This window comes from Petaurus breviceps, unplaced genomic scaffold (assembly GCF_028583685.1).
Source record: "Petaurus breviceps papuanus isolate PSGF00001 unplaced genomic scaffold, PetGlider_PUasm1.0 90792, whole genome shotgun sequence".
Classification (NCBI taxonomy): domain Eukaryota; kingdom Metazoa; phylum Chordata; class Mammalia; order Diprotodontia; family Petauridae; genus Petaurus; species Petaurus breviceps.
In genome coordinates, this window is record NW_027187347.1 from 18,270,974 (window position 1) to 18,296,289 (window position 25,316).

General features: G+C 35.8%; 1 protein-coding gene across 4 annotated transcripts in view; it reads right to left on the reverse strand.

The window, feature by feature from the left end:
• The window catches only part of GSK3B (glycogen synthase kinase 3 beta), a 304,997-nt gene that overhangs the window by 176,020 nt on the left and 103,661 nt on the right, over nt 1-25,316 (reverse strand). For all 4 annotated transcript variants that reach the window (XM_069069985.1, XM_069069986.1, XM_069069987.1 and 1 more), the window contains exon 3: nt 14,715-14,798. In XM_069069985.1, the coding sequence (XP_068926086.1) occupies nt 14,715-14,798 (84 nt within the window). The remainder of the gene's footprint in view (nt 1-14,714; nt 14,799-25,316) is intronic.

Genomic DNA, 25,316 nt, shown 5'->3' on the forward strand with positions numbered 1-25,316 from the left:
CCTACAGATCCAGGCTGAGACCTGCTAAATAAGCAGAGTAAGGAGTTCAGGTCAAGGGGAAGTTTATAGTTCTATCCTTTGAAACTGGAAGAGGCCTTCTAGACAAGTGATGGGATGAGGGTCAACAGTAGGCCACTAGAGAATAGGCAAGTCTTCAATAATTTGACTAAACCCCAAATGGGCTCAAGAATTTGCAAAACTCAGACCTAGAGGGCACCAATCAGAATTAGACCTAGACCAAACAGCTTAGAGTACACTAAAAGTTTTCATGCCTGCAGCCTGAGCCTCCTCCTTTAAGATATTTGGAGAACAAAGAATTCATTACTAAGAGAAAGCAAAAGTAGAACATCAGAAAGAATACAGACTGTGATCAAACTCAATTCCCTCTAGAGCCCAAATCAAATACAAAGCCTCAATTAGAAAATATGAGTGGAAGAATAAGTAAACAAAAAGACAACCACCTTTAAATAACTAAAATGGAACCAGGAACACCCAAGAAACAAAGTAAGAAGACAGTAACTCCATAACATATACAAGCAAAGAATCAAAGAAAAATATAGCTTGCCCACAAGCTGTGATTTAACAGACAACTAGAATGCCTGGAATAATATGAGTGAATTAAGATTTCTAGAAAAATTAAGAAAGAAATAGGAGCACTAGATAGTAGAATCAATAGCTTAATATAAAACCTAAGACAAATAACAAACTCTGAAATTAGACAGACCAAACAGAAATTAATGACTAAGGAACAAACAAAAAGATTAAAACAAAAATCATAAGACTAAAAAAATGGAAGAAAATATAAGTAATTCATATAAAAAACAAAAGACCTTGAAAACAAATCAAAGATAAAAGCTAAGAATCACTGGCCTACAAAACAGTGATTACACCTTCCCAGTCACACAGCTGTGATAACCACTGTATTTCAAGAAGTCATTAAACTGTCCAGAATTATTAAAAGCAGAGGGCAAAAACCAATATAAAAACAAGACAAAACAAAACACTAGTAAGCTCCTGAAAAAATTTCCAAATGAAAAGTATCAAAAAAGTCATAGCCAAAATATAGGGCTTCTAGATCAAAGAGAAAATCAGCCAGAAAGAATTCAAATACTGAGGAGCTACAGTTAAGATCACATAGGATTTGGCAGCTACTGCTATAAAGAAGAGAATATAGAATATAATATTTCAAAAAGCAAAAGATAAAGTAGGTTTACAACCAAGAATAACTTTCCCAGAAAAAAAAAGCATAATCAGGGAGGTGTGGGAAGAGAGAGAAAGACCTTTAATAAAATATAGGATTTCCAAGTATTACTAATTATAGGATGAAAGCTGAGTAGAAATTATGAAGAGAATCTTTAAAAAGGGAAGTGTCTGAACAAATTTGAAAGGGACTACACAAGGATGAAGTATATACATTTTAAAAGAAGGTGAAGAAAATAAGTATCTTCACAGAATTCTAATGTGGACAAAAGACCTGGGAATATTTTGTTATAATTCTTTATGTTTCGATGAACTTAAGAAAGGGATAAAGACTACACTGAAAAAGAAAGACGGAGGAAGGGCAGGGGATTGGGAGTAAGAACTACTAATATTATCTGGGTTTGCAAATAAAACATAAGAAGGAAGTAGGGATAATCAGTATCACCTAAATCTCATTTTCATCTGAACCAATGCAAGAAACACACACACACACACACACACACACACACACACACACACCTACACCTGATGTAGAAACATAGTAAACTCAGAGAATGAGGAAAAAACTAGAAGACAGAAGAAAGAAGAGAGAGTAGGGATTTGAGGACATATTACTCATAAGTAAAACAAATTTCAACCTCGGATCATGGATCATGAAAAATGATTAAGAAGAAAAAAAGAAGGGTAAATATCTGTGAAGAACTCCTACATGAGGGAAAAACAACAAGGCAAGGGAATGCAAGTATTTTGCAATCAACTACAAATCACTAGTGCTATGCAAACTCTTCTCTTACTAACATCTTTGCAAAGTAGGGTGGAGTTGTGGGGGAGAGGAAAAAGTATAAGGACATGGAGGAAATATACCATTAACAATCATAACTGTGAATACAAAAGGGATGCATTCAACCATAAAACTGAGGATGATAGCAGAACAGATAAGAAAGTAGAATGCAACTATATGTTTTTACAAGAAATGCACATGAAACAAAGATTCACAGAAAATGAAATAGAGGCAATTTTATTAAATTCTATTATGCTTCAATTGCAGGGCTGAGGCAAAGAAATCACTTTGCCAGTTGTGTGGAGAATGGATTGAACGAGAGAGACCTGAGACTACAGCAAAGGTCCACAAGAAAGATGATGAGGAGAATCTTAACTAGAATGGTTGTTGTCTGATGACAGAGAATGGGAAAGATGGTCAAGAGATGCAGGGATAAAAATGAAAGATATAGCAACTAATTAGACTTATGGGGTAAATGAGACTGAAAAATCAAAAATAACACTGAGGTTGTGAGCCTGGGTGAACTAGAAAGATGGTAGTGCCTTCAACAACAATAAGAAAGAAGGGGTGGGGGGAGGGAAGGGAGTAGAAATAAATTAGTCTTTATGTGATGGAGATCACAATCTCTATGGCTGCTTTGCCCCAAACAAGAGGTAAGGCAGTGCTCTCAGGCCTCCTGGAATGCAGTTCCCACTCTGGGAGACAGCTACAAAGCCAGCTGATGATGTGGCAAGGACCACAGTTGCATGTCTAAGGGGAAGTTTTGGAATTTTCCTAATTGCACTTGCCTAGCTGTTTAGAAGTGTCTGAGTAATAGATTTTAACTGCCCTGAGGGACCAATTCCAGCTCAGAATGGAGGTTCTGAGTTAAAACTGGAGGAAAGGATGGGAGTGATAGAGTACTGGAGAATAAGAATAAGGGTATTTATGTTGGAGACTGAACCCCATGACTGGCTACTGAGAGGAGGGTGGAATACGACCTATCTTCCCACTTCTCTGACTGGCTAATCATGGTACTGTAGGATCATGTCACCCTCTCCTCCAGGGGGAGTTTTCTTTCATTTTATAGATCACTGACCTAACCTTAAGTCAAGTCAGGTTGTTATTCTTACCAAAAAAAAAAAAGTTTAACAAAATATCAGTGGTTCCAACTTCCTACCCCTGAGATACGTTACTTTATGATATTATTTTAGGCCTTTGATATACTAACAATTTTAAAATTATATAAATAAGGCTTAAAATCATCAAAGTATTTGCTTAAGAATTTGTGTTCTGTCATAAGTGCCCATCTCTTCTCAGTAAATCTCATTTTAAGAGAGAATTACAGGTAGGATTAGGTTTCTGAGTGGGGGAAAAAAAATCAATTCTAAAGTAAACTCAATATGGTAACAACAAAAACCAAAGTGGAATTACTCTGAAATAATGAAACATGCCTCAGTGGGAAATTATTAAATGAAAATAAAAGTAATATTCAAAATGTAGTGTTCATAAGGTTAATTACTAGCTAATTCTAGTACAATAAATACCTTCTAAAACTTTGTCACCGTCCAGGCAAAACTACAACAAAACAAGATTTGGGCAAGTTTAACAAAAGAAATAAAAATACAGTACAACATATATAATGTTGATTTGTGGTTTTCTAAGTGAATATGCAGCCTGCAGTGACTATTTCTATTTGAATTTGATACCACTGTTCTAAAGCATGTGTCAACACTTAAAAATGTCTACAGTATTTCCAGCTTAAATGTCTAGTATGGAGTTTACTATGTGGAATTAGAGCTTAAGACAGAGACAAGGACCAGGTAAAAGGATCTGGGAGTCTGCACAAACCTAGATCTTCATAAAAATGATAACTGAACTCCTAGAAGCTTGTTGAGGTCAGCAACAGAACATAGTAAGAAAAAAGAATGTCCGCGATAGAGCCTTGAGATAGCCCCACAGTTAGAAGGTATTACACGGATAAAGACACAGCAAAGCCTAAGAAGAAGTGAGGAGAACCAACAGAGTGCAGTCATGTTAGACTACCTAGAAGAGAGAGAGGAGAGGTCAACAATGACAAACACTGGAGAGATGTTGGGAAGAATGCAGACTGAGGTCATCAGGCTGAGGAAAGATGGGGAAGGGATATGGAGGGAGAAACTCCCTGCCTGGCAGTGTCAAAGAAATTCCCCTATGCACCAGATACACCAAAGATTTTCTCCCCCTCCCCCAGTTTGTTTGGACTTGTTCTGGATGGTCTTAAAGATGAGAAAGAATGTACTGGAGATAAGTGTCATAATCATTTCTTCTTGTTCCAATTCTATTTAAGCTTCGATGAAAAGATATACTACCTATCTACTGTTGTTTTTTGATATTAAAACAGGATACCATGAAGATATGTATACATAGCCAGTAGAAAGCATGCCGGATTTGGAGTCAAAGGACATAGGACTGAATCCCATCTGGTGTTTACTGTAATGTGTGCTCTTCAGCAAGTAAATTTTTACCTCTCGGGCCTCAGTTTCCTCAAGGACAATGGACTAAATGGCCATTAAGGTACCTTTATGATTCTAGGATTCAGCAAGGAACTGGCTAGGCTTTCTCAGAACTGAAGTTCTAGCACTCTATTTCAGCACATTTACTTATACTCAACGTACAGGTATGCTTTATAAATGAAGGAAGCCAAGATTTTTTAAAAAGGAAACTACAATATCTCAATTATAAGAAAGCCAGATAACAACTTAAACTGAATTGCTACAATTTCTTTGGTCCTTAGTGGTTATCATTTTAAGGGCTTTACATTTTAAGTTACTCTGACTATCTGGAGACCATTACCCTTAGTAATTTTGTTTCCTCTGCAGCAACCGGCATTGTTTAAAATGCCTGCTTCTGCTTGAGACAAGTTGATATATAAGATTTCCTTAGTAATTTCAGTCCCTTCTTTAAACATCAATTGAAAACTCACTATGTAAGCAAGGCACACAGGAGTGTTCATTCTCATCAGAAGCCCAACATTCTCAATTCCTTCCTGCCTCAGGGAATATCTCCAAAATTCCAGATACTATGCTGTAGCAACTAAAGATTTAACTCAAGTATTGACAGACAGCTCTGCCCACCCAAAAGAGTCCATACTTGTCTGGCAAAATAAATCTTGCTCTTTTGCCCTTTATTCCTTCATCACCCCATCCTATACACTCCTCAACTATCACACAAATTCATAAAGACCAGAACCCAACATAAAACCACTGCTATAATTTACAACCACTTAAGAATCCAACTCCCAACCCAGTCAACAATAGACTAGATGTTCTTTAACATGACCACCGAAATATGGGAATCCCCATTGCCACTACCAGGGATTTAAGGAGAGATGGACATGTTCCAAGCTCTCCAACTTGGAATTACGAATACATTATGAACAAAAAATGGCAAGTAATTCCATTCTATAATACTACTATGGTTGTCTTGATTTGTATTGTGGCCCTCTGCATAGTGCTCTAGGAATCTAACTATACTTTAAAAAATACTGCTATTATGAGACAACAGATGAATGAAAAAGTATTTGTTATGTGCCAGGCACTGTGCTTAGAGATACAAGCACAAACAAGCAAGTTAGTCCAGAACTCCCAAGAGTTTAAACTCTAAAGGGGGAAAGGGATAACATATAAAGGGGAGCTGGTGGTAGTGGTAAACAACAACAGCAGTACCAAACAACAAAAATCCCACCACATTTCCAGGCAAGGTAAGAAGAAAGATCACCTAGCAAAGCCCAAGGTCTTAGGGACAGAATCCATATTCAAGTAGGAGAAGGATAAAGAGAACTGTCCAGAACAGGTTTAGAAATGGCTCAAATGTGCATTCTCAGTTTCAAACATCTGAGTTACAAATGAAAAGGCTCCCAAGTTAGAAGCTAACTACATATTAGGGTTTTTGATTTTCAAACAATTCTAGTATAAGAATTAACACAAATACTAAAATAGACTGGTGTTTCTTTACTTGTCTGTCATATTTTCTCACATTTATTCTTTTTTGTACATTTATTTATTTTGTTGTTTGTATGGCCACAGTGATCTGAGGGTATAATAACAGAAAGTTAAGAAATGGCTTCTATAACAGTAACTAGTCATTTTCTGTCAGCTGAAATTAAACAATTTCAATTTCTGTGATTTGGGGGGTTGCTGCTTGCTATTATATCCAGTGCCTCTTGGCTCTTTTCTTGAAGTAAGCAATCATGATATAGGTATAATGCTTCTGGTATAGTCTACAACCGACTGGTCTTTCTCAGGTTTTACTCTTGAACCCTATTTTCCCATATATTTTTCACCCCTCATCCATATTAAACTCACCAAGTATTGAAGTAGAAGGTGATTCAATTTGGAGAATTTTATCAAGTTCCTTAAAGATTTTTTCACTTTCCCATCATCTTGCAACAGATTCTGATATATAAGCTGCACTGTTTTCATAGTGGTGTTTTTGCAAATGTTTATCACAAGCAATGTAATAGATGACCACAGCTCCTGTGAATAATTTCTTATTGTTTTTGGACATATAATAAAAATCAACTCTATTAGCTTTTATTAGTATCTCCAGAAAAGTCTGTGAGCCATCCTTCTATTTAACTGCCAACTTTGTCTTATATTTTCATTTAAAGGGAGAATGTCAAGATTAATACAATTATATTCCTTCACTTATATGTCCAATCTTTGGCTACTGGACAAAGATCTCACATTTACAGTAATAATAACAACTAAGTTAATAATTATACACAGCCTAAAAACTGTAGTTTTTAGCTTCCTCTGCCCCTTATCACAGCAGAAATAAGAGGAGCTCTGCATACAGTTTAAATTCATTATATATTTTTTTCACGATGTATCTTGTCTATTATCCAGGCTGTGACATGCAAGTGGTGGACTAACCCATAAGTAGGCATGCATTGTTCCAGTGCAATAAATATTAATAATTACAATTCAAGACTAACTACAATTAAGCCACATTGCAAGTCTTTGTCCTTTGTCCTCTGGCCACCTTGGCTTTCATCCCTTCCCTGTCCAGTCATATGCTAGCAGCTAGATTATTTATAGTCCTCAGGCTTGGGGATATAGCCAAAAAGAGGCCTTAAAGTGGTACGGGTAGGGTGGGGGCAGTTAAATAAACAAAAAAATAAATAAAGTGGTACCCATTTAACTGATAGGTGAATGGTGAAGACAAGTTTGTCTGATGGAACAGTCTTATTGCATGTGGATTTGAATGGGACTGAAAATCAGTGATAAAGTCTATAATTCTGGCAAAGTCTTGCACAGTCTCTCTGTGTGGTTTTAATTTTTACCAAAATATTAAGTTAAAAGAGTTATAATAATATATGATAAGGTCCCTTATTCAAATTGCTCTAACTGCTTTAAAAATATCTAAATGCTGCTTGTTGGTAAACACTGATTTTTTCCCCCTCCCAATATAGAGGATGTTCCAAAATCACTGCAAGCTTAAAATTGCACTGAGACTTTAATAATATCCTCTATATCATCAGGTTTCCACTCAGTCAAGTCTGGTACACTCTTCCCCCCTCCCACCTTCAGAAAAACAATCCCTTTGATAGCATAGGGCATTATTTTAAAAGATATTCGTGAAATTTCATAATATTTTAGATACCATCTCATTCTACACCTCACAAAGCACCTGTGATCAGTAAGAGATGGATATTAATATGATCAATCAAACCTGCCTCATCTGTGTCACCTATGTAGCAGTGTCACCTCTGTGAAGCAGAAAGAGTTATGAACTTGGAGAGAGTCTGGTTTGAATTTTGGCTCTGAGAGTTATCTGTGCAGCCCTGTATGAAGCATTTAACTTCTCTGGGTCTCATTTTCCTCATAAGTAAAACGGGATTGTTAGACCAAATGATATCTAATGTCTCTTCTGGATCTCAACTCTATTATGCCAAGTGAGTTAGGTTCTCTCCCATTAAACAAGTTAGAGATCAATAAGCACCCTCAAGGAAGAAAGGAGGTTGTGGAGAGGATTTGAGTAGTCCAGGGGGTTTCTCATTAAACATAGATTGCTTTCTCTTTTTAGCAACTTTCAAAACCTTTTCCCAAAGACTGGGATGGGGAAACATGTTTCTGCAGAGGCTCAGTAATGCACAGGGAAAAAAATCAATTAAGGGATATATTTAAGTAAAAGAACAACTTACTGATCCTCTTAGAAAAATACAAAATACTGGTCCCACTGGGCTTAATTCAACAAATATTAAAATAATTTTTACTTCTAAAACATTATGAGTCTCTGAAAAGGAATGGGAGTGAAAGCATAGCAAAAGAGGAAGACAGTTGTTAAATTTGAAAAGGGAGAGGGAAATAAGAATGGAAAGGGGAGATAGTATAAAAAGAAAAAAAAGGAAAATACAGGAAAACATGGGAGAGGAAGTTCTAAGGCAGATGTTAGGAGGTAAACTGTATTTGTTCACTTTCTAAGTCACCTATAATCTACACTTACCACTACCTTTTAAAATATGAATTGTCTCATGAAGCACCATTAACAGTTCTACAACTTCTCAGATAAATGTGATGGCCAAGTCAGCTTTCCAGGGAAGAAATTATTTTTTAAGTTACAAAAGTAGTAACTCGAGTTTGATCCTAATCATAGAATGAATTTAAGAGCTGGATCTGGTCAGAGGTTCCTGGCTCTCACAAGAGTTGGTTGAACCTAAAACGTCTTCTCTAGGGTCCCCTTGCATTGATGCTGGTTGGGCCTCTTCCTCTTCTACTCTTCTTCCTCACTTGAGAGTATTTAGAAGAGTATTTAAGGGTACAGTAGAACCCTTTGGTCATGACTGATTTTGTGTGTGTACAGTTCAAACAGGGAGCAGACAATACTAATTTTTACTTTCCTCCTTAAGGGTCTCTTAAAAAACAATTACATTTATTTACAAAATACCTGAAGGATGTAAAATTATATATACTAAGAGGATCACTCAAACACTGTATATGCTCCTTAGGGGATTTTGCTTTTTTAAAAGAGGGTAATATATAAATGCCAGAAGACAAGAGTAGTACTTTTACTTCCAATTGAATGATATGATTAAAGACATTAGGTGCAGTTTAAGTCAACATTTATTTTTAAAAGCTAAAGTAGCAAATAAAGTAGCACTGCAACTAGGTGCTGCAGTGGATAGAGCGCAGCTCCTGCGATTAGGAAAATCTGAATTAAAATCCAACCTTTTGCTAGTTGTGTGACCCTGGACAAGCCACTTGCCTCAGTTCCTCATCTGTAAAATGAGCCAGAGAAGGAAATGGCAAAACCACTCCAGAATCTTAGCCAAGAAAACTTGTCCATGGGCTTATGTAGAGTAGGAAACAACTGGACAACAAGAACAAAGTAGCAAATAGGCCCTGCCCTCAATGAGTTTCTAGTTAAATGGAAGGGGGACAGGATAGGAAGAAATAGGTATAAACAAGTAATACAGAATATGATTAAATGCAAAAAAAGAAAGTTTTTTTTCTAAAAAGCCTCCCCTGATTCTCCTGTAGGCTGAAAGTAAAGATACCACCAGAGTTAAATCTTAAAGGAAAGAGCATCAGGAAAGTCCATTTTTTACTAGGGGACAGTATGAATAATGGCAGGATATAAACAAGGGATAGGGAGCTGTCGAACATAGCCAAAAGAGAGTCCAAGAAGAGAAGCAGTAAGAAAGAAATCTGGAAAGGTAAAATGCACATGAGAGGAAAATAATCAATTAACTTTGTAAACAAAAAGGCAAGCTAACTTCATGTCATATACGGATCAGTTGAAAGAAATGGAAAAGAGACGTCTCCAAGGGCAGACATGACAGAATTCATAGGATTGTCAAGGGGAAGAAGAATCAGAATTGGGTGGGGGTGGGAATAGGGGGTTGGTACCAAAAAAAGTAGAATCCAAAGCTGAAGAGGCAGATTTTGGCTTGATGTAAATAAAAACTTACTAACAATGAGAATGACATGGAAGTGGAATGAAGTCGCCTAAGAAATAGTGAGCTATTCAAACAGAGGCTGCATGACCACTTATCAACAACAGGGCAAAGAAGATTCTATTATAGATTAGACTGTATGGATTAGACTAGATTGTGTGTGACATGTCTAGGTTCAAATATCCTCTTGATGCGTCAAGAACTGATACTACTGGAGGCTTAATCTCAGTTGGATATTATTATATTATACAGACAACATCTTACAGAGAGTCAATCAATAAATAAGTAGTCAGTGATTAAAAATATCTGCTCAATTGCTAACTAAGAAATCTCAGGACAAGAGGATAAGATTCTTTAATTCAATGGGCATTTGCTGTAATTTAATAAACACATAATCTGCATGTGCAAGATATTCTGTGCTAGCCTATGCTTGAGATTGCCTAAGAAGTACTTGTATCTATAGCAATCTGTACTTAAAACTATTTCTTTGGGATCTATTTGATACCACAGAAGTCTGTCTTACTAGTTTTGGCTTCATTTCTGCCCTGCCCTTCCCAAACCAAATTCCCCCCAAAAGAAAGAAACTAAGCAGCAGGAAGAGTAACTGTCAGAGACTACTACCAGCATACTCAGTACTTCAGCAAATACCTCTGCCTTTGATTCAAGTAACTTTTTTTCTTTTCTCCAAAATCAAGCCAGCCTAGGCATTTCCATCCTCAATGAGAAAAGAGCAATCTATTTTTTTTTTTTTGCCCATTGTGCATTCATTAGATTCAACTGTTCTGAATACTAAGGGCTTAACGTGAGATTTTACTTCTCTTCACATTAATTAGATTTTGTTCATGGTTATTCAGATGATGGTGATTATGATAATGACAACTATTAAAAACTGTGTAATACATGTGAATACAGGTTGCCAAATTTAGCACTTATGAAATACCTAGAAATACATGATCAAACAACCAAAATTATACACCCTATCCTTTAAAAATAAATAGCAAATCCCTGTACTACAAATATGAAACCCAAAATGTCTTTGAAATTAGTAGATAAACTCAAATGTAATGAGATCATCATTATAAATAAAACTGCTACTCATAATCACCCAGTTACAATGCTGACCAATAAATTTTTAAGAACAATGTTTTTTAATAGATCTAACAGTCACATCCAATCTCTGTGGAATGAAAAGTTCTCAAAAATAGAGACCTAAGTATGTAAGAAATCAAAACCATGCAATAAGAGGATAAAGTATATTATCATGACTCTCATCCTGCCTGCTAGCACACCTGTTGAAAATATACTGTTGCTGGGCCTGAAGAAGATATACTTACACATTCTGATACTTTTGCTGTTATAAAAAGCAACCATTTTATCCATCTTGTATAATGATCTACCATATAATAAACAACAACAAAACACCAAATAGTAAGCTATCTCAGGCAGACCATTTCTGATTCAACCAAATGTAAGATAAGAATTTAAACAACAACAATAATAATAAAACCCTAAAGACCAGGGTGGTAACTCTAGCTTTATAAGTGTTAAGACTCCTAAGTTTTAAAAATTAAATATAATATTTCATCATTGACAAATAACCCTTTATCCCTTCCATTAGTGTACCACTAATGGAATCCACTAATGAGAAAACAAGAAAAACAAAACCAGAGTTACAAATACACATAGCCAAGCAAAACAAATCCCCACACTGGACATATCCAAAAAAGATATTTTCTCAATCTATACTCTATCACCTCTCTATTTGGGAGCAGGTAGCATATTTAAATCATCGAGAGTCCTCTGGAATTGTTGTTAGTCATTTTATTGACAGGAGTACTTAAGACTTTCAAAGTTACAATTTACAAAGTTACTTTACAAAGTTACAACTTTCCAATACTGTTGTTACTATATAACTGCTCCATCAATTCCACATGCCATAGCTTGTTAATGGATACCTCCTCATTTTCTGATTCTTTGCCACTGCAAAAGAACTGCTATAAAATTTTTGTGCATGTGGATTCTTTTCCTCTTTCTTTGATCTCTTTGAAGTACAGACAGAGTGGTGGTATTGCTGGGTCAAAGGGTATGCAGAGTTTAATAGCTTTCTGGGCACAGTTCCAGAATGGCTCTACCAGTTTATAGCTCTACCAAGAGTGCATTGATGTACCTGTTTTCCCACAACCCCTACATTATTTGTCATTTTTCATTTTTATTGACTTTGCCAATCTTAGGCATGTGAGGTAGAACATCAAGAATTTTTTAAATTTGCATTTCTCTAATTATTGGTGATTTAGAGCATTTTTTTTTCATTTCTACTGGTAGGCTGAATTTCTTTTTCTAAAAACTATTTATATGCTATAAAGATATATCAGTTTGGGGATGGCTTTTAGTCTTATAAATATGAAACATAAGGTCCTCATAGATCGTGAAGTTTTATCAAAGAATCTTGATACAAAGATTTTCTCCCCCATTTACTTGTTTCTCTCCTAATTTTAACTGCACTGGTTCTGAAGTCTGTGCAAAAACATTTTTAAATTTTATATAACAAAAACTGTCCATTTTATCATTTGTAATTATCTTTACCTCTGGTTTGGCCATGAATTCTTCCCTTAGCCATAGATCTGACAGGTAATTTCTTCTTTGTTCCTGTTTATGATGTCACTCTTATTTTGTTAAATACCAAGTTTTAATTGATATAGCTGGGATCTTTGGGCATAATAAACACTAGGCTACTGTATTCATTTTTGTCTATTATATACCTAATCTATTCTAATCATCATTATCGGTAGCATATATATAGTGCTTACTATTTGCCAATCACTGTACTAAATACTTTACAAATCTCATGTGAGCTTCAAATCAATCATAGGAGGCAGGCAGTATTATTATCCTCATTTTACAGTTGAGAAGACTGAGGCAAAAGTTAAATGACTTGTCCAAGATCAAAAAGCTAGTGTCTGAGGCTATATCTGAACTCAGGTTTTTTCTGACTCCAGGTTAAATTTCTATTGACTGGGCCACATAGATACCTAGATCAACCTATTTTTTTTTTTTTTTGCTTTTTGGAGGGGGAGGGACGTAGGGCAATTGGGGATTAAGTGACTTGCCCAAGGTCACATGGCTAGTTTTGTGTGAGTGTGAGTATGTGTGTGTGTCTGTGTGTGAAATGTCTGAAGCCGGATTTGAAGTCAGGTCCTCCTGACTCCAGGGCCAGTGCTCTATTCATTGTGCCACCTAGCCGTCCCAATCATCCTATTTCTTAACCAATACCAGAATTTTTAAATAATTTTTTATAATTATTGGTTTGTGGTATAGAATGAGGTCTGGTACTGTGAGGCCTCTTTCCTTCCCATTTTTTTTTTCATTATTTCCCATGGGATTGTGTACTTCCACATAATTTGCGTCATTTTCCCCATACTTTTATAATTTGATGTTTATGGCACTAAGTTAATAAACTTAGCATTTTCATTTTTATTATATTGGTTCAGCTAACTCATGAACAATTAACATTCGTCCAATTAATGAAATCTCTATTTGTGTAAAACGTGTTTCATAGTTATAGTCATATAATTCCTGTGCGTATCTTAGCAAGTAGACTCAAAAGTGTTTTATACTTTTGGTAGTTATTTGTCTCAATCTACACTCTATCATCTCTCTATTTCTCTACCTGAATTTTGTTGTTTATGTACAGAAATGTTGAAGAGCTTTGTGAATTTATTTTATATCCTACAACTCTGCTGAAGATGTTAATTCTTTCGATCAATTTTTTGGTTGACTCTCCAGGGTTCTCTAAGTGGACCATTATGTCATCTACAAAAGCAACTTTGTTTCCTCTTTGAAAGAAGTTTGAAGTTTGAAAGAAGTTTGAAAACTAACTCAGGACTTTTAAATAGAAGTTAAACAGATTATTTGCACTCAGGTAATGACACTACTTTTCTGAAACTCAGTAGGAGCAATGCCCCTATCAAAACTGTCCAAATATAAATTGGCTATATATGTTATGCCCATTTAATTAAAGCTACTTTTTTTTCTGAAAGTAAATATTAACAAAAACAGTGGTCAAGTGCAACAATTGAAAAGGACGATCTTGGTTAAAAAATGTCAAAAACGGACAGATGACCTGCATGGATGTTTTAAGAAATAATTCTTTGCCTCTTTTAAAATGCCTCCCCTTACCTCTTTTCAGTTTACTTACACTATTCTACATCACCATCCTTTCATTTGGTGAGGAACACAAGAACCCTATAGTAGAGTCTCAGTTTATATTTCCCTTTCTGAGAAAAACACCCTTCTTTGCAAAGTGACAAGACCTTACCCCCTTCCCAAAAAATACTAATAATGGACTACTACGTGATTAACATGTAGAAAGTAATATATAAAATATTCTACATTAACAAACAATAAAAACTTCCTTCAATCCTTTAAATCAGAGAGAAAAAAAAAGAGAAAAGGGGAAAACTTAGCAGTTTGTCATATTTTCTCAATTTCTCATATTTCATATCAAAGAGGCTGAATAGTATGCCAAAAAAATATACTGGATTTGTACTTCAAAGACCTAGGTTCAAGGGCCAGATCCACAATTGTGGATGCCTCCATTTGCTCATCTATAAAATGTAGATAATCCAGAATAAGGATGTCATATGGATAAAAATAATAATCTAAAAACTTTAAAAATTGTAAAGTTTTATTAAAAAGTAACATGGTTTTATAATAATTAGCACCACTATATTATAATATCCCAGACTCTGACTGTGATTCTTATAGTACCTATTTCTCTCTATTTATATTTTCTGCATGCATTATAATCATACCTACCTTCTCTCCACTGGAATAGAAGAAATAACGCAATCGGACTATGTTACAGTGATCTAGCTTTCTCATAATCTGGAGCTCTCTGTTCTGAAAAAAGAGATATGGAAGAATATTAGAAAAGGGAAACTAACAAGTCATGATAGACTGTAAAATGTTGATTCAGAAAACAGCAAGCACTATAAATAGCCTACTCTTATGATATTTGCTGTCAACAATACAACCTTTCTAAACTATGCTTGAAAACAAAATGTCTTTCTTGTAGAATAATGAACAATAAAAAGAAATCAGACTATATTTTCAAGTGTAAAACTAGGGAATCATGAAACATTTTACCGAATCAAGTATTATAACAAATTTTATTCTCCTATAAACTGAAAAATCTGAGAGAACTTCATAGTAAAAGGATTTTTATTTTAGTTCAGAGCTTTTTGTAAAAGTGTTAAGATGCAGGACTTTGGAATTGAAAATTAATGAAACTATTAGGAATTGTAGTTTCCACTTTTAGTAATCCCCCAATTATACTGTCTCTTTATTAACAAGAAAAAAATCCTTAATAGTACAGCAAGAGATCTGTGGTAACCTCATTCCTGCTACTATTTAAAATTCTACACTGGACTAGGCTGGCTGCTCAGTAACAAGGATGGCATTACAGGAACCTAAAAAATTTATATCTCTTAGGTTTCAGATAATTATATAAGAGCATAATTTCATATGCATTTAGTGATGCCTTCATTAAAGAAGTATTGTGATGATATACATATCTAAATACTGTTACTAGATGCAAAAAAGATAAAACTGTAAACACAAGAATGTATTCTAACTCAGCAAAAAAGAGAAGGGTTTCCATGAAAAATTCAATGAAACAAACATTTACATACCAACTGTGTACAGAATACTATTACATTTGGAGCAACACACACATGCATGCATTCATACATACATAATTGTCTTCTGTATACAAAAAAGGATGGATTAAGGACAGAAGAGGTGGACTGCTTAGGGAGATTTGGAATAGGCCAGGGTGGAATCCATGTCCTGGAAGAAGCCAGTGACAGCCAAGCACATGAATATCTGACCCTAAAAGATGACTGAAATATACTTCAAAATGCTGAAGCTAAGCAAGTTTGGAAGAAGATAATGGACCATTTGTTCTTACATCAATTCTAATTATTCTAGAAGTTTTCAATCACACTGAAATTCAGAGTTGCTTGATGTATAATGTTGTTTCCTATTTTATTAGGGTGGAAGGGTTGCCTTTGGAAGAAATAATACAAAAAAAAATATCTGGAGATACTGTATAATCACTAATTTTGCCTGGAGTTGTCCCTATTTATTTTCAACTGCATGAAGACAAAAAGAATTTTGAAAGACTTTTGTCCTATGCAGGCATATGATATATATCATAACTGATTCACATGATTAATGAAGATTTTCTTCCTTTTCTTTTTTTTTCTTTTTGGAGAGGGAAGGTAGGGCAATTGGGGTTAAGTGACTTGCCCAAGGTCACACAGCTAGTAAGGGTTAAGTGTCTGGATTTGAACTCAGGTCCTCCTGACTCCAAGGCCAGTGCTCTATTCACTGGGCAACCTAGCCCCCCTCCCCCTTTTATTTTTCTAAATATGACTTTGCCATATAGAACCTTCGTTCACAGAGGAATCATTAATCAAACTTATAACTATACTTAAAATTCTGAGCTAAAAAAGGAGTCATAATTGTTATTATGTGGTCATAAAAGTTTTCATGGAAAGCCTAAGTATTGCAATCCATTCTACTAATATTCAACCACTGTTTTCAAAAATGTGTTCAAATTTTTAAAAATTTAATTCTAAAAGTCCATGCACAAAAATGTCAGAGCAGTAAATACAGGTAGAAATAAAGCCAATTCAAAATATAAAACAACTATTCAAAAGAAATGTAATTTTAGACTTAAATTTACAGATAGACTTAAATACAAACAGACTTAAAAAACACTTAAATGAGGGATGAGGGGAAGGGAACAGGTCAAATTAAATACGAAAATATTAAAAGAAGCAAAAGCAAAAATGTCAGGGGAAGTGTCATTCTTCAATAGCACAAAAACTAGAATTTCCTCAGAATGCAAATGAGCAGGTACATTAAGCTATTAAGAAATCTCAACCCAAGAAAATAATGAAACTGAATTAAACAAATGCTCATTAAGTATTCATAGAAAATATACATGTTAAACCAATATACGATTATTACACTGAAGGACAAAATGTTATATAAAGAAAAGACAGGGAAACATGAAATTATACAGCTAGAAAACAGTTTGCAAACTATGTGTACAAAAACTGATTTCTGGAAACTGAAACCCTGAAAATGTGAAGACAGCAACCTTTGTCACATGAACCTAAATTATGAAATGATTATATAAATGAAAATGAAATTATGCATGAAAACTTCCCAGAATTATTGAAAATGAGGGTGCAGCTACAAATCATCAAAATACAGAGGATGCCAATGGGGTAAATCCCAAATTCAACTCATCCAGGGACACCACTGTTAAGCTTTAAGAACATAATAAAATTCTTTTACTAAAAAGCACAAAATAAAAGTGTTGACTTGAATTGCACTTTTCTACAAAAATGAAAAATGAAAAAAACATATGACAAACCTCACATTTAAAAATGACTTCATCCCCAAATCAGCTATTCACCAAAGCTAATAAGCATTTAAGAATCAGAAGAATTTGTAAAATCAAGATCTTAAAGCAAAAGCCCCAGAAGATAGAAATTCCTACAACCTGATGATGATAAATACTTAAGATCACGTATTTGTTAAAGGCAGAACAAAAGAATGATGTTGATTTGATTAACAAATTAATGATTCACATAGACTAAGAGAAGGGGAGAGAAAAGGAGAATATATGAATAATTCAAATGGATGAGAGAAATAGGCTATACATTTTATATATGCATTTTATATATACATTATAGGGGGTAGAGCCAAGGTGGCAGAGAAAAGGCAGGGACTTGCTTGAGAGCTCCCCCAAATCCCTCTAAAAATCTGTAAATAATTCCCTAAAACAAATTCTAGAGTGGCAGAACCCACAAAAGGACAAGATGAAACAATTTTCCAGCCCAACAACAACTTAGAAGGGCACGAAAGGTATGTAAGCACTGGGGCGAGAGTGGAGTGCAATCTAGTGCTATGCTAGCAGAGACCAGGCCCCACCAAATCAGGAAAAAGGCTTAGGAATGACTAAATCAGCAGCAGCACTAGCTGCTTCTAGAGCTTTCAGCCCAAAGACTCTAAGGGGTTGAACAACTGGTCAGAAGGAGATTACAAGGGTCTCTGCTGGCATGGGTGGGGAGAGAAGAGGAGAGCTAGGGGAGTGGGGTGAGCCAGGACTCTGCTGCTTTGCTCATACTTGGATCTGGGTTGCAATCCCAGGGCAAGGAAGAGCTAGCAAACCAGAGTTTCTGAGTGCAGTGCAGTGGGTCCCTTATCACAATCCCAAGGCAAAAAAGAATGTTGTGGCTGCTCACAGACCAGAGCACAAGCCAGGAGAGTAGTAAACCCACCTCTCCTTAGATCATACCACCCTGGAAGAAGTGAAAACTTATAGATCCCCCAGAATTAGCTCTGGAAACAGTTACACAAAACCTCTGAAGCTTGGGACAGTGTGTCCTCCACCCTGGAAACAGAGTCCTACTTGAGCAAACAGGGTGGAAAAAGGAGCAAGTAACAGAAAAAAATTCTGACCATAGAAAGTTACTATGGTGACAAAGAATACTAAAACACAAACTCAGAAAAAAGACAGTAAATTTGGGCAGCCAGGTGGCGCAGTGAGTAAGAGCACAGTTGGGATAACCTGGGATCGAACCCAGGCTCAGATACTTAGCACCACACCCAGAAATAACTGGCCTTGTAACCTTGAGCAAGTTACTTAACCCCAATTGCTTTAGGAAAAAAAACCAAACAAACAGAAAAAACACAGTAAAATCAAAACTCCTACAGCCAAAGCCTCAAAGAAAAATACAAATTGATCTCAGGCTATGGAAGAGCTCAAAAAGGATTTTAAAAATCGCATAAAAGAGATAGAGGAAAAACTGGGAAGAGAAATAAGAGTGACGCAAGAAAATCATGGGGAAAAAAAAGAAAATCATGAAAAAGAGTCAACAGCTTGGTAAAGGAGGCACACCAAAAAACACTGAAGAAAATAACACCTTAAAAAACAGAATAGGCTGAAATGGTAAAAGAGGTACAAAAATCCAATGAGAAGAATGCCTTGAAAAAGCAGAATTAGTCAAATGGAAAAAAAAAGATATACAAAAATTCACTGAAGAAAAGAACTCCTTAATAAATAGAATCGCCCGAGTGGAAAATAGGGTAGGAAAAAAAAAAAACACTTCATTGAAAAAAATAATTCCTAAAAATTATAATTGAGCAAATGGAAGCTAATGATTATGAGACATTAAGAAACAATAAAACAAAAACAAAAGAAAGAAAAAAAAAGAAGACAAGATAAAATATCTCAGTGGAAAAACAACCAACCTGGAATTTAGATCCAGGAGAGAGAATTTTAAAATTACCGGCCTTCCTGAAAGCCATGATCAAAAACAGAGCCTAGACACTTATCTTTCAAGAAATTATCAAGGAAAACTGCCCTGATATTCTAGAACCAAAGGGTAAAATAGACATTGAAATAATCTACTGACCAGCTCCTGAAAGAGATACCAAAATGAAAACTCTAAGAATATTATAGCCAAATTCCAGAGCTTCCAGGTCAAAAAGAAAATATCGCAAACAACAAAAAAGCAACAATTCAAGTATTGTGGAGCCAGAATCAGCATAACACAAGATTTAGCAGCTTCTACATTACAAGATAGGAGGGCCTGGAATGTGATATTCTGGAGGGCAAAGAAGCTAGAATTACAATCAAGAAAAACATTACCAGCAAAATTGAGTATAATTCTTTGGGGGGGGGGGGGGGAAGGGGAGGGGTTTTTAAGGCATTCTTTTGGAAAAAAAAAGAGATGAAAAAAAAATCGAAAGAGGAGAAAAAAAAAGCAAAAATAAGAAAAAAAAAAAAAAAAAAAAAAAAAAAAAAAAAGTCTAGTGTAAGAAATTCAGTTTTTTTTTGGGGGGGGGGGGGGGGAGAAGGGAATGGTATTTCAAGCATTCCTGTTGAAAAAAACAGAGATGAAAAGAAAATCTGAATTTCAAACACAAGACTCAAGAGAAGCCAAAAAAGGTAAACATGAAAGAGAAATCATAAAGGACTAAATAAACACTATTTGCATTACTATATGGGAAGATGACACATTATATCTCCAATGTGATACCCACTGCAGCTGCTATGGATAAGTAGATGTATTTCCAGGGTTGAATCATTAACTAGAACAAACTCTCTTCCTCAAAGATGAAGCTAAGACATTTATTCAAATATCTGAAAGCCAATTCCACCATAGTAACAAAAAAGTTTATACACATCACGAAGCCAGGGAGCACCTATATCACCAAGTCTTCCCTCCATTAGGCCTCCCGACAAACAAGCTTCCCTAGGAAAAATTCCTCCCTCTCTCACTCACACTAGCTGCTCTGCACTGCTCTCCTCAGCGCTCTTGCTCTCTCTCTCTCTCTCTCTCTCTCTCTCTCTCTCTCTCTCTCTCTCTCTCTCTCTCTCTCTCTCCCCCTCCCTCCCTCCCTCCCTGCTCTACCTATTTGGCAAGCTCCTCCCACTATGACCTCCATGTGACTCAAGCTGTGGGCTGGACCAGAGTTTAAAACAGGTCACATGAGTCTATTAAGGGGCACAGAAGATCTTCAAATTCCCTAAACATTACAAACATGTAACTCCTAAGATTTTTGTCACTGTTAGGGTACTTAGGAGTCTGCACAAACTCGTACCCATAGTACATGGGTACGAGAATATGTTGAGATGCTCTAAAAAAATGGATGGGTGAAAAAGATGGAAGCACTGAGAGAAGGGGGAAGGCAGAAAAAAGAATGGGGAAAATTATCTCACTTAAAAGAGGTACCCATTGGGGCGGCCTGGTAGCACAGCGAGTAAGAGCACTGGCTCAAGTGTGGGGATGACCTGGGGATTGAATCCGGGCTCAGACACTTAGCACCCACTGAGAAACACCTGGCCGTGTAACCTTGAGCAAGTTACTTAACCCCGATTGCTTTAAAAAAAAAAAAAAAAGAGGTACCTATAAAAGAGCTTTTACAGTAGAGGGAAATATGTAGGAGACAAGAAATACTCAAACCTCACTTTCATCTTAATTGGTTCAGAGGGAAAAATATACATACACACACTTAAATGGATATAGAAATCTATATGGTCCAACAGGGAAGTAGGAAAGGAAAGGGTTAAGGAAAGGGGGGAAGGGATGATAAAAAGGAGGGTGGATTATGGGAGGCAGTGGTCAGAAGCTAAAAAGAATGTGGAGGAGGGACAGTGGTAAAAAGAAAGATCAACAGAAGAAAATAGGATTGAGAAAGATTTAGTTAGTAACCATAAATACCATAAATGAGAAAGGGATGAATTCCATAAAATGAAGAGAGTTAGCAGTATGGATTAGAAATCAGAATCAACACGTTTATAAGAAGCACACTTGAAATAGAGAGACAAAAACATTTAAAATAAGGGACTGAAGAAGAATCTATTATGTGTCAGTTGAAGTAAAAAAAGGAAAGGATAACAATCATGATCTCAGACAAAGCAAAAGCAAAAACAGACCTAACTGAAATGATGAAAAGGGAAACCACATTTTGCTAGAAGTACCAAAGACAATGAAACAATTATCAATACTAAATATACATGTACCCAGTGGTATGGCACCCCAATTCTTCTTCTATGCATTAAAATTTTTAAAGAAAAAGTTACATGACTTACAGGAGGAAATAAGAGAGTAACACTATACTAGAGGAAGACTTCAACCTTCCCCCTGGGAGCTAGATGAATTTAACAATAAAATAAATAAGAAAGAAGTTAAGGAATGAACCAAATTTTAAGAGTTAAATATGTCAGACCACTAGAGAAAAATGACTGCTAACAGAAAGCAATGTAACTGGGGCGGCTAGGTGGCGCAATGAATAGAGCACCGGCCCTGGAGTCAAGAGGACCTGAGTTCAAATCCGGCCTCAGACACTTAACACAAAAACTAGCTGTGTGACCTTGGGCAAGTCACTTAACCCCAATTGCCCTCTAAAAAAAAAAGAAAGGAATGTAACTTTTGCTTAGCTGTACAACGCACAAACACAAAAACTGACTGTGGATTAGGTCATAAAAACTTCATATGAAAAAAATATTAAATGTATCCTTTTAGAACATAATGCAATAAAAACTAGATTCAATAAAGGGCCATGGAAGTATAGATGAAAAAAATCATTGGAAACTAAATGATCTAAACCTAAAGAATGAATAACTCAAAGAACAAATCATAGAAAAAATAATTTAATTAAAGAGAATAACAAAAATAAGAAAACATAACCAAAAATTGTGGGCAGGACTTATGAAAAAATTTTTTTATCTCTAAACACATATCAATAAATGAGAGAAAAAGCAGATTAATTCCAAAACTATAAAAACTATTTGAAAAAATAGGTAAAGAAAGAATCCAACCAAATTAATTTTATGACACAAATATAGTTTGTTTGTTTTTTAACACAACTGGGGTTAAGTTACTTGCTCAAGGTTACAAGGCCAGTTATTTCTGGGTGTGGTGCTAAGTATCTGAGCCCGGAATAGATCCCAGGTCTCCCAACATCGGGGCCAGCACTCTTACTCACTGTGCTACCTGGCTGCCCCTAAGCAATTGGGGTTAAGTAACTTGCTCAAGATTACATGGCCAGGTGTTTCTGGGTGGGTGCTAAGTATCTGAGCCAGGATTCGATCCCAGGTCATTACGACTCTAGAGCTGGCGCTATTACTGCACCACCTGGCCGTCCCCACAAATATAGTTTTGATACCTAAACCAGGGAAAGCAAAAACAGAGAAACATAGCTGTAGGGCAGTTTCCCTAATTACTATTGAGCCCCCCCCAAAAAAAATTAGAAGAGATTACAGCAATATATCACAAAAAGCATACACTATAACCAGATGGATTTATACGCAGGCTATAGGGCTGGTTCAATACAAGGAAAACTATAAGCATAATTGACAATATCAATAACAAAAATCATATGCTTAGATCAACAGATGTAAAAAAAGCTTTTGATAAAATACCACACTCATTCTTATGAAACAACTAGAAATCATAAGAATAAATGGAGCCTTTCTTAAGATGATAAATAGAATCAATCTAAAGTGAAGAGGAACCATTATTTGTAATGGGGATAAGGATAAGCTAGAAGCCTTTCCAATAAGATGAGGAATGAAGCAAGGATCTCCATTACCTTCACTATGATTCAATACTGCATTAGAATATTAGCTTTAACAAGAAAAGAAGAGGGTCGGTAGGTGGCGCAGTGAGTAAAGTGCCGGCCCTGGAGTCAGGAGGACCTGAGTTTGGTTCTGGCCTCAGACACTTAACACCCACAAAAAAAAAAAAAACTAGCTGTGTAAACTTGGGCAAGTTACTTAGCCCCAATTGCCCTTGAAAAGGCAAAATAAACAAAAAACAAACAAACAAACAAAACCAAGAAAACAAGAAAAAGAAGTTGAAGGAATAAAAACAGGAAATGAGGAAGCAAAATTATCACACTTTGCAAATAATATGATGAAATACTTAGAGAACCATGGAGAAAAAACTAAAAACTAGCTGAAACAATGAATAATTTTTAGCAGATTTGTAGGATATGAAATAAGCCCACATAAATCATCAGCAATTCTATATTCTATCAACAAAATCCTACAGAAAGAGATGGAGAAATTTCCATAAATTCAGACAATATAAAATACTTGAGAGTCTACTGCCAAAACAAACCCAGAGACTATGTGAACACAACTGCAAAACACTTTTCACACAAATACAGAACTAAATGAACAAATGAAGAAATATAATTGCTCATGAATAGGCCAAACCACTGTAATAAAAATGATAATTATACTCAAGTTAATTTACCTATTGACTGTCATGCCAATTAAACTACCAAAGAATTCTTTTATAGAATTAGAAAAAATAACAACAAAATTCATATGAAGAACCAAAGGTCAAGAATATCAAGAGAATCAATGAATAAAAATGTGAAGGAAAGCAGTTCTAGAAGTACTAGAATTCAAACTATATCACCAAGTAGCAATTACCAAAGCAATCTGGTACAGGTTAAGAAATAAGAGTGGTAGATCACTAGAATAGATTATGTACACAGTATACAGTAGTAAATGATCATGATAATCTAATGTTTTATAAATTCAAAGATCCAATTTTGGAGCAAGAACTCCCCATTTAACAAAAATTATGAGGAAAACTGGAATGTTTGGAAGAAACTTACCAAGTATAAACAAATACCTCACATCTTATACCAAAATAAGGTCAAAATGGATACATGACTTAGACATTAAGAGTGATATCCTAAATAAATTAGGGGATTATGTAAAAATGTATCTGTCAGATTTATGGATAAAGGAAGAGTTTATGACCATACAAGAGATAATAAAATGGGAAGATGGATCATTTTTATCACAGGAAATTAAAAAGGGTTTGTAAGAAACAAAACGAATGCAGTCAAAATTAGAAGGAAAGCAGGAAATTGTGTGTGTGTGTGTTGGGGGGGGGGGCGGTTAACAGCTATTTTCTCTGACAAAGGTCTTATTTTCTCAAATATACAGGGAACAGATTGAAACTTTTCAAAATAAAAGTCATTCCCCAACTGAATAATCAAAGGTCAGGAACAGGTAGTTTTAGAAGAAGATATCAATGGGGCGGCCAGGTAGCACAGCAAGTAAGAGCACCGGCTCCAGTGTTGGGATGACCTGGAGATCGAATCCCGGGCTCAGACAGTTAGCACCCACCCAGAAACACCTGGCCGTGTAACCTTGAGCAAGTTACTTAACCCCAATTGTTTAGGGGCGGCCAGGTGGCTCAGCGAGTAAGAGCACTGGCTCCAGTGTTGGGATGACCTGGAGATCGAATCCCGGGCTCAGATACTCAGCATCACACCCAGAAATAACTGGCCCTGTAACCTTGAGCAAGTTACTTAACCCCAATTGCTTTAAAAAAAAAAAAAGACATCCAAGTTATCAATAGTCACAAGAAAAAAATGCTCTAAATCACTATGGATTAAAGAAATGTAAATTAAAACATCTCTGAGGCACAACCTAATACAAATCAGATTGGGTAACATGACAGAAATGGAAAAAGAGGGACACTGATGGTGTCATGGTTGGTGGAGCTGCAAACTGGTTCAACCATTCTGGAAAACAATGTGGAACTATGCCCAAAGGGCTATAAAACTGCAGCTCTTTTGACCCAGCAATACTACTACCAAATCTATACCTAGAGATCAAAGAAAAGGGAAAAGGGAGTACATGTGCAAAAATATTCCATACTCTCCATAGTCTGGGTCTAACACTGAAAGGTATAAATGTCAGTCCCAGGAGAGAGGGAGAGGGAGAGGGAGGGAGGGAGGGAGGGAGGGAGGGAGCGAGGGAGAGAGAGAGAGAGAGAGAGAGAGAGAGAGAGAGAGAGAGAG